An 18,373-nucleotide genomic window follows, 5' to 3' on the forward strand; every position below is an offset into this window, starting at 1 on the left:
GTTTTAGCCAAACCAGGACAGCGTTTGTACAGTGACGCATTTAATTTATTGTAACTATGCAAAGACAGAGTAGTGCCCCAGGTATGCAGAAGACTGTAGATTAGCCTTTTAAATTATAATCTTTGTGAAGGCGATCTTTAGTACTCTGAAACTACACTAGTTCTAAGGATTTAATATATTTCCTTGTTTGCATACTTTGTGTTTCTCAGAATGATTTTGAAGACAAAGCAGGTGTGGAAACTCAGAATGGTATGACGCAGGGAGATAAGCTTAATGCCTTAAAAAGTCGGAGACGGCCATATTCTGCTGCAACTGGAATTCTGAGGTAATTAATTCTGAGGTAATTTGCAATTTTAAATTCAGTCTATGCTATCAGACCTTTATGGCAAGTACATAATGTCGTTTAAGGCAGTGGTACTAGTTGTACCACCTTCTGTGGTAGAAATTTCTCAAGGTATATATCTGTTAGTTGCAGATTTGGTTTATTAATTTCTTCTTCCCCCGCTCCCCCGGTCTCCCTGTTCAGGATACCTACTTACAATGTAGCAGTAAAAGAAAAAAGTAGAAAAATGTCTGGAAACCTTCAAATGTATATCTATCTAGCATTTTAAAACTTAGGTCTCAAAATATTCTTCAATGAACTTAGTTATCTTTCTGTAATTACTTTTCTGCACTTCTTATATAAATCTTGAATTTTTCAGAACCAGTAAAAATGTGAAGTTTGAAAATAAACCTGAAGTACCTCTCTGTTGTTTAACTGTAAATTAAAATAATGATTGTCAATAATTCTTAACTCTTGCTCTTGTTAGTCAGTATGAGACTGACTGAACTCTTTAAAGCCAGTATGAGACATACCAAGTATGCTTTGGGGGAAGGGAAAGGCTTTTTATCCTTTGATAAAGATTGCTGCTTTTGTTTCTTTAGGCTGCAAGACATGAAACTGCATACCAGGTCAATATCACAACCATTCAGGTATTGACTTTAAAATTATAGTTCTAAATGTATACCACTCAGATCTTAAATTTTCAGTGTTTTGAATTATCACATCAATTGATCAGCAATTTCAGACTTCTCAGAAGTGGCAGGTAACAACAGGTAACAAACTTTTTTAAGCTCCTGCAAATAGGGGAGGGGGGGGGGGAAATCTAATTGACACAGGGGTACAGCTGTACTCTGGGGATACCTTGAATCTTCTTACTTCGATGTGCTAATTATTTATTAACTTCCTCAATCACATTTTCTAATATCTATACTATTATGCAATGAAGGATGACTTGTTAACTCATAACCACTTTATGTCTGTAAAATTAAATACTTGTCTCAAAAGCCTAAATTGGCCACATATTGTCTACATATCACAGTTTTTGTCCTGTGTATTTTAGTGGATGAACTAGAGGTATTGCTTACTGGATACAGTCAGTACTTTTTTTTTAGAAGATGTACCAGCTAAATACTGAGTTTTAGTACCTTTTCATATTTTAGCAGAGAGTCCACACTTTACTGCATGCTTTGTTCAGAACTTTCTGTGGAGTCAATAAAGCCAATAGTTTTTTCTCATTTTCTAAATGTTTTTTTCATTTATGACCTGTACTAATCTCAAATCAGTACTGACAGTGCCCCCAAAAAGAAAATAAAACGTGAAGTGAAAACTGACTTAATTTTAAGAGTTACAGGAATGGCAGAATTCAGTCTTTTGGTTTTGTAACCATTGCATTCTTTACACCATTGCATCTAAAATACAACATGTAAGACAAAATATCTGTCATTGTAAAGCATGAATAGTGAAAAGACATTCTTGTCAGTTTTGTGACAACCTGGATTTTTGAGATGGATTACTCCAGATGTCTAACCTTGGAGATGTCTGTTTACCTTTTCTTGGTGTGGAATTAAAGCAGTTTCTGCTCAATGTCATTCCTTCTGTGCTTGTAGTTGGAGACTTGTACCCAAGGTCTTTCATCCTTTAAGAGCTGATCGTGATAATATCCCGTGGTCTAAGGATGGAGAGAATTTCATACTACTGTGAGACTGTTTGTATATTAGTTTTTAATAAACTAATATGGACCACTATGATGCTAACATTTTTGAGTAGCCCAGTGTACCATACTTACAACTCATTATCAAAATGTGAAGAATTTGGTCATTAAGAGTCCCACCCTAGAAAGACCTGTATGTTCTCTGCAATTTTTTAAAAATGTTCTTGCTGTCATTTAGAAACAACGACGATGTTCTCATGGAAGCTATAGTGTTGTTTTTTTCTACTCATACTTGCTTTCCAAACACAAAAATATTCTTTCTCACATTTAAAATATTTAAAACTTATAATCAAATTTACAATAAATTTGATACAAAATGGACACTTAGCCTTCACAAATTATCAAGGTGAAAAGTAGCCTATAAGTGTATAATATGGTACAGCAGGGGAAAAACTTGTCAGAGGGACATGGTTTGGTGGTGGACTTGGCCATGGTAGGTTTACAGTTGGACTCAATCTTAAAGATCCTTTATAGCCTAAACAATTCTATGATTCAATGATTTGAAAAGGTTTTTTGAAAAGATATTTGAAAACAGACAAACAGTTGAGTTTTTGCTGTTTGAGTTCTCAGTACTCAGACTTGAGAATTCCCACTTTTTAAAATACCAGTCTATGTATTGAAAGATTGTATGTGTTTCTGAGATGTATATTTCAATTATAAGAATCTTGCTTCTCACTAAAACTCTGCATTCCTTTTAGACTGAATACTTCAGGTAGCGCAGAAGGATCCATGTCTCCTCTGAAGGCCTCCAAAGTGATGGCAGTTAATTCACCATCTGCAGAAAGAATAAGCAGAATTCCTACATCCTCAGGCTCTAATCTTAAAAGGTTTTTTTTCTTCTTCTCATTTTGGTACAAATATTTACTGTGTACTACAATGGTTTTCAGCACATAGGCAGTCTATGAAATGCTTGCTGTTCTTGAGTGTAAGAAGGCTTAAATTTAATTATAAAGTGTTTTGCTGTTCCACTAGCCAAATTTCAGTTGCCTGCAAATTTAAAAAACAAATAAAAACCAAAACCTGTACTGCTGGTATGGGAGTTTTGGTGGAGTTATATCAAGTCAGAAACAGTATTATGTTGCTCAGGGGGGGTTTGTTGGTGTTTGGTGGGGTTTTTTTGTTTGGGGTGTGTGGTGTTTGTTTTTTTTTTTTAAACTCATCTGAGTGTATAGAAGTTTTGCAAGTATTCCCACAAGTCTATATACTATTAATGTCAGAATAATACTGAGTGGTAATTAATATGATTTTTTTGTACCCTTGTTTTATTGCTATTTAATTCCATTATTACTATTTTACTAAGTAATTATGGGTGTTAAATTAAACTTAGAATGATGCACTTTTAATAACTTCTGAGCACAAATGTTTACTTGAAGAAAATAACTAACTTAAAGAGATATTTCAGCACACTCTATTTTTATTCTCAAATTTTATCATATTACTTCTTGGTTACTTGTATCACATTACGGATTTCAAGAAACAGAAGGGGAGTTCTTAAACTGTTACATGTACACAAAGTACTTCAGTGTAGATCAGCCACTGCCTAAACCTTTTAACACGATCTCCTGCATGTGCATGTGGTTTGACAGAAATGAAAACTGGCTGTGGCAGTACTTGAATAAACAAAGTTTGGGAACTCCTGACAAAGAATTCCGGTTTTCATTATTTGAGGGCTAGAAGATGAATCTGTGTGTAAATGTAGATTATTTTAGAATAGTCTATGTTATTCACCTAATGTCTTCTGAATTGTTCATATTTTTTTGGTATATATCTGTACATACCTTGTATGTATTTTTTTTCCCCCCCTGCATGTGTTTTCCATTCAGCGTTTCCATAAACTCCAGACTAGCCAGTTCTCTAGGGAACCTGTGTGCTGCTTCAGATGATGATGAAAGCAAAATGACATCATCGTCCTCTAGGACAGGTTTTTCTGTAAGCCAAATCTCCAGCCACTTGAGTAGCAGCTTGCAGCTGCCTCACAGAAATAACCATGAACTGAACAACAACTTATACAACAGGAACAGCAGTAGTGGCAACAACCTGAGCAGCCAAACCAGTTTTCACAGTGCCGTGACAGATGAGTACGCATCAGCCTTCCTTTATGGGCCTTACAACTCCTCCAGCACGATACCAGAGTCAATCAATTCCTGTAAGTTCATAGTCACAACAGCACTTTCAGGCATCTGACCAATGCTTATCTTCCTTGCTTTTGCAAGCAAAGCTGTCATAAAAAAATCTTAACCCAGCATAATTCTCTGCCTTCCTTTACTGTTTCTGAACAGCACTTTTGTTTGTTACCTGTTTAAGTAATTATCGTTTCAGCTGCTTTTTTCTATCTGTTTCAAGCATCTAGATCATGGAGGGTTCAAAAAATAACTCACTCCTGAACTTAAACTAATACCTTTTCTGATACCTTTTTTTAATGGATCTTCTTACCCTTTAGATTTTTTTATTTCAAATTATCCATAACATAGTTTATAAGTTTATTATGTATCTTAATCTTCATGCAGTAACAGATTCAAAGAAGCCTTTGTATGTATCATGCTAAATTATACCTTACATAAATCATACCGTACATAAATCATATGTATCATGCTATCATCATACCTTCCAAGGTACAACATACTTCAAGAATGACTTGAAACCTAGTTCTTTCCTAACACCAAATATGAAAAGTATTTTAGAGCAAGATATTTCTGATGGTCTTGCCATTTTAGCTTTCATTCCTCAACAGCTTTGCTGCCTTGGGCTTATTTTATGCCATTTTTCTGTGTGAAAGAGTCTATATAAAGAGGATGCATATGCATGGATAAATTAATGCAACTTGAAAGTGATTCTACACCAAATGCAGAGAAGAGTCTCTACAGAAAATTCAGTTATGAAATCAGAAATAACTTCAGGTGTTTTAGGGGAAAAAATAAGCATATTTACTACTAGAAATCTAAAAACAATTTAAAATACCTGGTTTCTAAAGATTTGATATCCTACTAATTATAAAAATTAGTGCAGTGTTTATAATAGAATATATTGACTACAGTTAATTGAACCTGTCAGCCTCTATTTAGTCGTACTGACACTTCAGACTTTTTTTTTTTAACTGCTGGAAATAAAATTATCTTCATCTAAAATTCACTTCAGAATATTACAACTTTCTTTTCTGTTTCCTTACCACTGATAAATTGTTTCACTATAAAGCAAGTATTGGTGTTATACCTGCTACTGTTTTTGAGTGTGGCGAGTCCCCTGTCTTAAAACAGCTAATGCATACATTAGCCAAAAAGGATGTCAGCCAAAAAGATAATTCGTGGGTTGTGTTTTCTTTTTCCTGAAGAAGTGGGGGATCTCCCCTCTCGTTAGCAGCTGGGATGTGGCAACACTTACAGTTCAGAAGCCACATGTTTATAGCTTGGTAGTATGAATTGCACTTTCTGAGGACAGATGACAGTAGAAAATAAATTCTTATTGTTCTATTGTGGAATTAAATTGCATGTGTGACAAACTTAATTAGTATACAAAGTACATTGAAAGTGAAGTTAGTTGAGGGAACTTGATTCTGTATTCTCTTAAATTCAATGGATAGTTCCACTGGAAAAGGAGTAGAGTTACTGTGCTAGGATGTGCTTGACCTAAAGCAACTCTTTAAAATATTTGATGCTTTCAGACTCCTTGTTTGAAAGTACATTTAGCTTCTTATCCACTACAGCTTATCTGGAAATAAATGTTAATATTCCATGATCTTAAGATTACTGAGTGTTCTGCATTGAGTTTAAACCTGACTTTAAACTTTACTTTAAACATCAGCAGTAATTTACTTGCGAGGGACTTCTTGAGTATTGCCACATCCTTTCAGTTTTTTGAAGTTGTTTTACCTCTTTAATTTGACTGTGTTTTTACCTGCTATATGGGATTGAGGTTTTTCTCAAGTTGGATATAGAAACCACCCCAGTTTTCTGATGATGAAACCAGCTCTAGAACAAGAGAACTGGTTTAGTTTAACTACTTTGGTTTAATTCCTCCAGGAGTAGAGATGAGGAGAGAGGTGAAAAGCTGTATAGCAAGCTGAGGATGTTTGTTTTGAGATGCATCCATGAGTCTTTCATTTGTTCATGAATTCTGATGGTTCTGGAAAGTCAGCGTTTTTAGATGTGGCCAGTCTTTTATCCAACATGCTTACAGAAGTTCAGTCCTCAGGAGGACTGACAGAGGGTCCAGTTGAGTATACTCAACCAAAGTCAATATACCAACAATGGTAGAGAACAATCACTCATCTGAATAACTAAGTGGTAAAAGTGTCTGATACTTTTTTTTATACTTATTTCTCACCTTCAATATTGTCTCATATTTAATGTATTTGAACAGTAATTCTTTGGAAGGTCAACCCATTCCATTCTTTTTTATTGTACCTTCAGTAAATAATATGCTGTCAGCAGCAATTCTTAGAGTTTTTTTTCAATATTCTAGTTACAGCTGCATATTATCCATAAATATGTAAACCTACATGCAGAGCCCTAAGGGGAAGAAATGCCTTAGAACTGTAATGTGACTCAGTCATGGAAATAAGCTGACATTGTTCATAGTAGGCCAAAAGTTACAAGAGTACCAAATGATAATATAAACCATTAGGAAACAATAAGCACATTTCCTCCAACAGCTTAAAAGGTTCAATGAAAACATAACATCTTAAAAACTAAGAACTGTCATCTCCTTTGGAAAGGTTGTTGCCATACCTTTATGCTACAAATAATTTTTAACAACAAAAGCAGAGTTAGTGGGCTTGTTCCATAAGCATAGGCTAAGAAATTAAGTAATGGTTGACACTTTGTTTCTTATTTATGTCTTAGGTATTTACTGAATTCTAAGTTATCACTGTTTCTATTTAATCTCATAAACTCTCAAGGTTCAACATAATGGAATTGACACAAAAATTCCCCAAATATATGTGGGGAGAGGGATTTAGAACGTAACTGTCTCTTCTAATATTGTAGCACACATTTCCTTCTTAGATAAGGGTGACTAAAATACTTAGGAAAAGAGAGAAGAGCGAAAAATGTTGGTTACTGCTTAATTTAAGGAAGAGGAAAACAGCAATTCATGAACAGGTGAACATCCATCTTGACATCAGCGGGACAGCTATGTGCATCTTGGTGAAAAGGGAAATGAATTGTTGTTCCCTTGCAATAAAACTCTTAAGTGACTTTAAACAGTGATTTAAATGAAGTATGTTAGGCATAGTATGAAGTTTTAGGTTGAATGGGAAACATCTTTGCAGAAAAAGTAGCTTTCTAGAATACGCGTTTCTCCTGCTTTAAGAACACTTTAAATCTTCAATGACTTAGTAGTGAAGGGAAAGATGTAAGGGTGTAACCTTTGAACAATTCTTGGCTTTATATCATTTGCTGATTAGGAGTAGAGGTTATACACAGTCAGATACAGCAAGATCTTTAAATGAGGGGTATATCCAGCCTCCTGTAAGAGGAAGGTGAGAGAAAAAGGATTTTATGTATTGTGATGTGAGAAGCACAATTTCTTAGGAAGAATCATGCCATGCATAGTCTATGTAGCAAAATACGAGTTTATGACTTACCTGTAATCTTATTTCAATATAATAATGGTTAAACTTCTTTTCTGCTTGGAAGATGTTTTTCAAACATGTCCTGAATGTTGCATGCTGCTTCTAAATATACCATATGGCCCTGTGAATCTGTCACAATCACAGTGGAGCGCACTGAATTGTTACCTATTTTACGCACAGTTGACTGAGTTGAGTACAGTTACTGCGATGTCACAGTGTTTAAGACGAGTAGATTATTTGATCATTTAACCTGTGAATGCTTTCTGTCTGGTAGTGAGCCTCTGACCTACTGGCTAATACAGAGAAACCACATTATGGTGGTTTATTTTGAAGACAGAATTTTTCTTGATGATTGGTCCCACTGGTTGAATACAGTCATGCTTAAAACCATTTTACTTCTAATCTGAAACTTGGTCTGTGTCTTTATTATGTCACTGTTATAGTCCTTTATTACCTTATTTTCTTGTCATGAAGGTATTTCGTGCTAGTCATTTCAACTTGATTGTCTTTTGATGAGCTAGGTTGGCTCAAACATCCTTTTGGAAAATGTTCAATACAGTTTTTTTTAAATCCTTTTTCAAGAAGTAGATGCAACACTCTTAACATTCATCTTTCAGGCCCAGAAAGCTGCTATTTAGTGCTGTCCTGCTTATAAATCCATAGGTTGTGTTAGCTTCTTCAACTGTAATGCATTGGGAACTCATGGGGAGGGAAAAAAAAAAAAGAATATCCAAGATACTGACTTGTATTTTAGTCCAGTGTCCTGCATTCTGTTTTTTTATGTGTAACTCTGCATTTGGCTCTATAAAAGCACGATCCCTTTTTTTTTCTCCCCTCTTCTTAATGGAACCAATTAACCAACCAAGCAAGATTGTTTTGTCTTACCACTTCAACCACTGACATCCAGCTATTTTGCTTTTGGTGATACTCATCAGTGGTCTTAAGCTCATGAGCAAAATACAGCGTAGCACCAAGCCTTAATACCAGTTCTGGCAGAATTCTGTTAAAAAAACAATTCTCTTTAGTGATTTCCACTTCACTGCTTTAGATGCTGAAATTACTTGAAAGTGTTGTCAGCCGAATCTTAGTCTTGTTGCAATAAGTGTTTGTATTACATTGCATTTTTTCTAGTTGGAGCACATCACATAATATACCTGACAGAAGTCTATTACATATAATGGTGGTTATGTTTAATCATTTAACTTATCTCATCAAAGAACTCTTGAGTGATATGAATTATATTCCTTCTCTTTTTATTAGCAGAATCTCACTTACCTGAGTTACATAGCAAGCTAACCATCTGTAATAGTATAGGTACTGTATTTTAGAAAACCACCTTATCACTCTTATTTCTCTTTCTAAGTTGGTTAACTATTGACAGAAGTGGTGCAGAGGCATTTTAAGACGGTTAGGACAGTAAATTTTCAGTTCTAATTAAAGTTCTTTAATCTCATTAGTGAGGAAATTAGGAACTTCATTTTTATGCAATGCAAGTACATTTCCAGCCCCCCCCTCAGTATGGAACAGAAAGTTCTTTTTAATACTTTTTTTTCTGTTTTGTAATAAAACATTTAAAAAAATTATTACTATTACTGTTCCACATTCCATTTAAAACAAATAAAAAATAACCATGACTACGACTTCTTTTTGTCAGTCATATGTTTTTTCCTAACAGTTTTTGTCGTTTATCAGTGTAAGCTTATAATCCACTTCCTTTTTATCATGTTCATGCTGTTGTATGGTGATGAACTGGAAGAAAAGCCTCATTTTCATAGAATAGACAACTTGCCATTCTAACCAAATAGAATAAATATTTTATTTGCAAATTTTACAAATTTGATGTTTTTATTAAACAGAATCTCTCAGAATTACAAGTTGCAGAAATACTCTTATTGAGTATAATCACATTTAAGGTACTACAGTAAGATTTTTACTTTGTTCTTACAGTAGTTAAAAATCCAAATACCACTCTTCAAAATTGATTTTTATGGAAGAGTATGTAACTGAGTAGTCTTAAGATGAGTCACCTTTTGCTTCTATAGCTGTCATGGAAACTGGCAAGATGGAAAAATTTTAAAAGATTGAGAAGTGTAGCAGTATTTTAAAATTCATATACATGATCTTTGTACTTGTAGAATAGTTTTTCTTAATAAGAACTTACCATTAACAAATATAGGACAGCCTTTGCAAAGAGAGACAAACACTAGTGCATCTTACTGATCCGTAAATTTAGCAGGCTCAAAGGATCACTTCAAGTGCGTGTGCATTTTCTATAATATATCCTGATTTATTTTAGTGGATCTTGTGTATTCACAGTAATTCTTGCCTGCTGCAACACTCCTGTTGCAACAATGTTTTGGGAGAGTTGATGCACAATTCAAAAACCTTAAATTATGTCCTGCAATTATCTAGAAAAAGCGCATCTTCAAGTGCTAACAAATAGCCCTAAATGCTATAGGGTTGTTCCCTCTTAAAAGTTAACTCTCAACTGACTTGGTCCTGAAGTTGAATGCATGCAAATACAGTTCTAGTGCTTAGATGGATCTGTGGCTTATTTTCTCTTCCGGGAGGCTTTCTGTGCCACCTATTGAAGAAGAAAAATGATAGTGATCTAAGCAGTTGCTTCAGCATGAAATTCATTAGATATCGTTAACTGTAGTGAAGCTATCTAATTCTTAGTTCTTTGTTTAAATGTCTGATACTTGGGTATAAAATGCCGAGCTTGACACTGCATGGGACCACTGTAGGAGTACACATTGAGAATTCTACTCAATTAACTGATTTTATACTCTCATCATTACAATTCAGCAGTCAACTTTCTTTGGTTTTTCCCTTCTATTTTTACCTCTATTTTAAATAAGATTTTGTTAAATACCAGCATATGACTTGTAAAGGTGGATTGGGGCTTTTTGTTTTTAATAAAGCTTTCAGAATCACAGGCCATACTTTGAGTCACTGCAAATAGGAGGTAGGAATGTAAATTTTAAAATAGAAAAATCCTCAAAAGATTTAAAAAAAAAAAGGGGGGGGGGAAAGATCACAAGTACGGGCTTTGTAATATTACAGTCAATCTCTTTGGACAATGTGAAGAGATTTAAGAGCAAAAGAAAAAAAAAAGCAAAAAAACAAAAACAAAAACCAAACACACACCAAAAAACCCAAACCAAAAAAAAACCCCCACAAACCCAACCATCCAGCCCCAGCTATAATTTAATTTTTCAAACTCAAGAATTAGTCTGTATACTTTACAACAGCTCAGTTGTTATGGCTATCACCATGTTTTTAATAATAGGAACTTTATGGGAAGTCACACCAATTATTCTTAATGTTGCTTAGATTCACTTCTTCCGTGTATTCAGAAAAGACTTTGAAACATTAGGAAGAAATCATTGCTATGTGAAGTAGAGCTACAGTGAGGGTGGGAACACACTGAAAAACATATTTCTTGATTTGGAAATAAATAAAATAAACCCTGCCTGACCATCTGTAATGAAAATTAACAAAACATGCTATCTTGTTTCCAAGCAATCTGTGCTGCGTGGGTATTTGTTCTTTTTTTATAAGTTACCTTTCATTTTTTTTTTCCATATTTTTGTAACTTGGATTCCTCATCATTTTAAGAATTTCAGTTTAAACTTCAGATTTCTTAATTTATGATTTCCTTGTTTATTTATTTAAATTATGATGTAGAATTCCTGATTACTACTGTCTGCCAAGTAAAGAGCTGCTGTTCACAGTTCTTTGTCAGCTAATGCTAGCTGTTCCCAAGATCAACAAAAGTGCACAGTGCTTTCTGGTCATCTTTCATCTGTCCAAGATTAAAGTAATATATTACCGTACAACATATGAGGGTATATAATTAAATTTCCTGCATTTTTAAATGTTTGTTAATCAGCTTTACTTGGAATTCAGTTTTGAAGGATCCATTTCAAATACTGCTCTAGTTAAGTGTAACCATCTTTCTGATTGTTAAAACAAATTTCTGAAGATGAGAAAGCTTTGAGGATCATTAAGAGAGCAGAAGTTTCAAGTGCTCATTAAAGAAGGGCTATTCCTTCTGCTTCACACCTGTAATAAATGGCTTGACAAACACACTCACTGAAGCTAATAATCCAGAATGATTAGAAAATGGAGTGGGGAAAAATAAGCTTCTATGATTGCGTATGCCATGGTGATTCTGAGCCTATAATGAAAAAATACTTGTTACATCTGTTTAGTTTTACACTAAAGTATTTTCTATTAAATGATACCCTTCATGTTGAATCCATTCAGTACTAAAAACAGACCCTTTTTAGTCAGTGGTATTCAAATCTTTATGTGCTGACAGCACTTCTTTTTCAACCTAGGAAAGAATATCCAGATGGTCTCAGATCTTCAAGATTTGAAAATGCATTTAAAAGACAGCTTTGGAAATATACACTGAGACTTAAGATATGGGAGGGGGGGGGGGGGAAAGTGGCTTTGTGATAGATAGAGCTCTAAAGGTTTATGTATCTATTATGCACTTGTACTAATAGGTTTCACTGTGGATGCCAAAGAGCATTTCCATAGTGACTAGTTAGGAACAGTGGGAAAATAGAAAACTCCAAGGTTCTGAGCTTTCTTGGGATTCATGTTGTTCTCCAGTAGTTCTCTCTAATTCTGATTAATTTCTTTAATAATCTGATGTAGTTTTAAAATATGGGTGTGGTTTTTTATTTGTTATTTGTTTATAACCATACTAGCTCAGTGAAGAGCTCTCTCAGATAAGACCTTTTATTCATCAGAATGACTTCCTGAACACATCTGTATAGGAGGTAATAAAATGTTTGGATGCTGTTTAAACTGATTAATTACTTTTATTATAAAATCTTAGACTTCAATAGAACCAGAAATGTAAATAAATAGAGTAGACCATGTTCTGCTTTCCTCTTAATTATACTGACTGCTTGCTAATCCAGATGAACCATTGTCAGTGCTTCTTTTTCATCTGATTTTAGGAATCATACATAAATTTATTCATGTGCATAATGGTACTGCTGTAGCTTTTTTTTTCTCAGTAATTAACTACAGCGTATGTTTCCTATGTCATTACCTGAATCAACCTCTAAAGTATGCTGTATTTTTTACATTAGCACTTTGATTCTCATTCAGGATAAATGGAAACAATTCAGTTATAGTAACCGTGATCATATGTTTTTCCAACACTGTTTTAAGGTGGTGTTTTAAAGTAAAACTTTCTTCAAGAATCTCTAGAATTTTGTTCGGAAAATAATGTGTAGATACAGGAAAGTTGATGGACTTTACTGTGTCCAGTTTTTGAGTTTCTTCTATTTTATTCATCTTTACCCTTCCAACTCTCTGTTTATTTTTCTTCTTCCTGTCCTTCCTCTACTCCTTGTCTTGAAATGCAAAATGCATATTGTATACAACTATAACCTCCCAGTGAGTTTTAATCAATCTTTCTTCTCTGCACAGTCCCTTCAGTCTGAGTATGTTCAGTACGAAAGCCTTGCTGCTTTGGTGAAACCGGTTGAGCTCTTAAAATCGAAGACCTTCATGAAGGAGAAGAACTTAAGGGAGGAAGCTGCTCACTCAGAGGAGAAATTTTCAATACAAGATATATTAAAACCTTAACACCAAGAGGACACTTCTTAACAGGCAGAAATTTCTTGTTAATTACTACTGCAGATGCACTGATGTTGAATTTATGGAAATTATTTTACCCATGTTATATACAGGTTGAACTTTTTAATGTTGAGACAGCTTGAATATATTTCTAATGAGTTTCATTAAGACATTTAATAACTTGTGTACAGTGTTAAAATATGTATTAAGAGAATATTTTGGTAAGGAATATATATAAAAATTATGTAAAAATTAGAATATATTTTAATTTAGTGTTCACTTCTTTGCTACAAAAATGTGTATTTTAAAGAATTTTTACGTGTTTCTCAAAGGTGAAATTTTTTTATGAACCAGATGTTTTTCTTGGTTTATGGGTCCATCATGATTGCTAAAAGCCTAATGTAATTACTTTTTCACTAATTGGTCTTCTAGTAACTTAATGGAAGCCTAACTAGTGACAGATTAGTTGTCACACTATCAACTGAAAGCACTTGATACATAGTCTGCTTTCCACTTTCAGCTGCTAATGTTTCGTAAGGAAACACTATGAAAGAAAAATAAAGGGAAAATATTTGTTGAGATGTAATTTACATCTTTCATTGCAAAGAGAAAGTAATTTATCTGATGATTCAATTGTACAATTAATGTTTTCTTTCAATTTGTCTTAAAGGTATGCTTTAATGTAGAATGTTAAATTTTGCTATGCAATATATACTGCAAAAATGAAGGCAGACCAAACAAGTTGGTAAGAATGTATATGTACAATGAATTTGGCAGTGCTGCATACTTAGATGTTTTTAACCTACATTTGGCAGTATGTGTACAGTTTCATTAGCAAAGCATACTAAAGTAAATGTTGGAAGTATATTAAATTTTCACTTACCAATTGGACAGTTCGCAAACTTTTTAACTTGAAAACTATTGTTATACGTACAGATAATGTAACCTCCTGTATCACAGAATATTTTTGTCAGTAGTGAAGATGCTCTTTAACGTATAGTTTAATCAGGTGTGATTAGGAATGAGACTGAGAATGAAGTGGTATTACAGTGAAGTACTAGAGATCTCATGTAAAATTTTGAGAACTCCACAAATGCATAGTAAGCAGCTGTGAGGACTAGATTTGCCACTAATTTAGAAGACAAAAACAAAACAGATTTTTTACCTATGAGTTTTTCCAATATCTATGGAAGCTTGAAAATAAAACTTGGTTGAATTGGCAGTCTTTGTTCTCGAAGACCTGTGAATGCCCTGTGTTTGCTTTACAACTTAAGTTACGATGAAGTGCCACATTATTTTTTTTTTAAAAAAGATCAGGTCACAAATTGCTATGGGAAGTTGTACTGAAAGTGTTAATAAGCAATACTGAGAGCAGCTATATAAATCACTGAATGAAATTTACATGCAATACTGTACTTTTTTCACAACTGTGTATATGTAACATATACACACACAAAGTAGCATATGTGTGTGCATATATATACAATATACTGTATATGAATTATAGATTAATGGTAAGGTAATTCTACCTCTTATAAAGAATTTTGTCATGTACTTTGTTATAAATAGTTTTCCTTAATAAAAAATTAATTTTGAAATGTAGATATATATATACATACAGCTAATTGATAATAAAATGCCTATATCAGCCAGCTTCCTTGTTTCTTGGCTTTTCTTACTTAGATCTTCTGATGTAAACTAATATGATTAGATCTCTAATTGAAGAGTACCTCTTCAAACACACCTTCTTTCTTCTAAAGCATGTAATGTATTTATAAATAAGATAATGTTGCAAAAAGACATTAGTATGACTAGGTATCTTTTATAACTGATTTCTCTAGCTAACCTTTTATTTGCTTTGTATAACATCAAGCATTGATTTAATCAACATGTTGCTATTATGATGTAAAGGTTATATTTCAAAATACCATAATTTAAAAGCTGTGTCTGAATTGAGGAAGCTTTTTTTTTTCCTGGACAAGGACCCTTGCTAAAGGTGTAATATACCTTGTATTTTTGCATGTACAACGCGTTTCTTAGTCTCACCAATAGTGGGGTCTTTGTCCGAAAGAACCTAAAAGATCATGCTTTTATTTAGTTTTTTATCCTTCAATTAAAAACTAGTCACAAATGGTTGTAACATTGTTTAACTCAGCTGCTGATTCTCAGTAAATTTGTTGTGTTGCATGGTTATTTATCCACAGCGGTTAATACTCTTGTCAGATAAGTCTGTACTGCAACAGATGATGTGGACAGTATGTAACTGTTACCCAGCCACTCTAAAGGAATGGCAAAGCCAGGAATACAGTGGATGCTTTAGCAGTCTCCCAAATTCTAGTGGCAGTCTAATCTCAAAACACAATAAAAGGCTTCTGCCACTACAGACAATCAATGGATGTTGATTTGGATGTGTAGAGTAAATGTAAAGGAAGAACTGCTAATTTAAAAGTTTCTAGTACACAAGAATCAACCTATCCCTTAGCGTTTTTCTAGACTTAACTTCTATTGATTTATTATAAAAATACAGTAAATGCCAGCTGATGTACAACATATTTATCATTCATTTTGAAGAATAAAAAATATAGCCAGTATGCTGTAAGAATCAGCTGCTTAACAACACAACAAATTTGGGGACAGTGAAAGGTCAGGGAAGCCTAGAATCCTCGAGCTTCTAAGAAATACTCTGAAATGTGTTTCATATCCTCTGCTCGCCTATCCTTGAACTTTATGATTTCTGTTGCTTCATATATAAATATATCTCCTTGTTCTGGGATAAAAAGCTGTAGCACATGAGATCTTTAAAAAGAGGTTTGATAAACATGTAAGGATGGATTAAATACATCTGGAGGTCTCTACTGGGCCTATGATTCTGTGGCTAATGCCTTATGAAACTGTTAATCATCTCTTTAAAGTATGCTTTATGGAGCTTTTTGGTTAGGGAGCTATTTCTTGTTACAAATTTAGAGAATATTTTTCAATTACAATACTGCAGAAAGAGGAGGATTTTAGTTTCTATAATAACTGTTCTCTACTGACAGCTAAACAATGAAAGGCCTCAAAAGGTTTGACACTTGATTAGAGCTACACTGTAAAGTGCAGCAGGCAAAAAATATGGTAATTAAGGGCCTGATCAAGTAAATCACTCAGGTATGTCTTTAACCTTAAGCACATGAGCAATCTAATTAATAAAAAAATGAACATAGATATTCGTGTTTGTAACAAATCCACATTTGGATCAATAGTCCTGTCAATTGCAACAAAATAATCCATTGATCCACACAAATCAACTTGATTATATTAATGTATATTGTAACTATAATTACATCCTAATATATTATTTTGCTATTCTCATTTAGCATTGTCAGTTTAATAATATCTAAAAACACCTTATAAAGAGATCTTTGGTCAATACACAGGTCATACCGTATGAGCTGAGATTACTTACTTCTGTAGCCCACATATAACCAACCTGTAAAAACAACTTTTCTCCTAAATTCACCACAAAATTAACCAGCATTCCTTTTCTGGAAAGCTTTTGAGAGGAAATGTAAGTTCTTTTACTTGGTTTCTTATTAAATCTTGTCCAAGGTAAGGACAGTTCACATTTTGTACCTGTTTGAGCTAAAACACTGTGGAGTTCCCGAGAGAATCCCACTACTAATTCTTCTCCATTCGGGAAGAGACTGTTAAGCCCTACTCCTCAACCAGCTTTTAGGCTGCCTAAGAACTTGTCATTCAGCTCTGCGGGAACTTGTGCCCTGAATTAATTTTGGTGCGAGACCATTTCAAATGCTACGCTGATTCTGTTTTATCTGTGTACGTACTCACACCAGCATTCCCCTCTGGCAGGTTGGTGGTGCAGGATTTCCTGCGGGCTGAGACAGGCTGAGTTTTATGAAAAAATGTAAAATATGTAGATTGAGGACCAGCTTCCTCAAATTAGTAGTACTGTCTGACCAAGGATCTGTGTATCTATCGTGTTTGAAGATTTAATTTGGAAAGTGTATTGTTATTATAGACTAGTTCTAAAATTAACTTCAGGCTTGCAGAAGCACAGTGCGCTTTCTCTTAACTAAAATAAGATCAGGAAAGATCAGTTTAAGTGAGTATCTAGCAGAGGAGTTTCCACAGTAAATGGACTGTATTTCAGACAGAAAGGACTGATACTGCTTTGAAAGCTTGCTGCAAATGCAAGTTGTGTAAATGGGTTAGAACCAGGAAACTGGTAAGGCAAAGAGAAAAAGAGTCAGACTGTAGTTGCAGTATTTCTGGAGCATGATAGGATTTGGGCTTTTCTTTTTTTCTTCTTGATTTAACAAGTTGAAAATCTGCTGAATAATTCATGAAGAGTGGAAGGGCTGAATCTTCCTGGAATGATATACAGTGTACGTACTGTGGCACAGGAGAAACTGCAAAGCTTTGTATCAGTTGCTGCCGCTTCTGCTGCTGATTGCAAGGTGCTGCTGCTTTTGGCATTTTCACAGCTACAGAATTCTCAGTTGTGGTCTGGTCTGCTAACAGCTATCTGTTCCCTATGGACCCACCTGTGCTAGCCACAATCTGTGGGAACTCTGGCTATCTACCTGCCTTGGACACTGCTCTTCTCTGGATCGTTACTGCAAACTGTGTTTTCTGGACCTTGCAGCTTGTATGACTGAAACCTGCCTTAGAGTCCCTCAGCTGCACATCCTCCCTCGTGCTTGGTGAGGGACCCCTGCAGCAGGATCTTCTGACCCAGACAAGGATGGGATTTACAGGGAGAAGCCAAAACTGAGCTGCATTCAGCGAGATGCCCAACGCCTCTTCCTGGAGTGTTAGCTCGCCTCTGCTGCTGCTCTGGGAGGACTCCTCTGGGACCCGCATCTTCCTGTCGCTGCTCTATGCAGCCTTAGCTATCTCAGGGACTTTATCCAATGTGATGGTCATCTATTTAGTCTTCTCCTTCAAGAAGCTGCAGACAACCAGCAATGCCTTCATTGTGAATGGCTGCGCGGCAGACCTGAGCGTGTGTGCCCTGTGGATGCCCCAGGAGGCTGTGCTGGGGCTCCTGCCTCCCAACTCCTCCTCCCTTCGCTCGGCGGAGTATCGGCTGCTCCGAGGGGGGCTCCTCAGCCTCGGCCTCACCGTCTCCCTGGCCTCTCACCTGCTGGTGGCCTTCAACAGG

General features: G+C 34.9%; 1 protein-coding gene across 1 annotated transcript; it reads left to right on the forward strand.

The window, feature by feature from the left end:
* Positions 1-209: 209 nt before the first annotated feature.
* On the forward strand, positions 210-13,218 carry LOC104162324 (dual specificity protein phosphatase CDC14A-like; the record flags this gene model as incomplete). The annotated part of the gene is made up of 5 exons (XM_009701030.1): positions 210-325; positions 925-972; positions 2,732-2,860; positions 3,857-4,173; positions 13,058-13,218. Coding segments are annotated over 5 exons (771 nt in total), but the record flags the coding sequence as incomplete, so codon positions are not given.
* Positions 13,219-18,373: the final 5,155 nt, after the last annotated feature.

This window comes from Cariama cristata, unplaced genomic scaffold, assembly GCF_000690535.1.
Source record: "Cariama cristata isolate BGI_N322 unplaced genomic scaffold, ASM69053v1 scaffold42685, whole genome shotgun sequence".
NCBI classification, from domain to species: domain Eukaryota; kingdom Metazoa; phylum Chordata; class Aves; order Cariamiformes; family Cariamidae; genus Cariama; species Cariama cristata.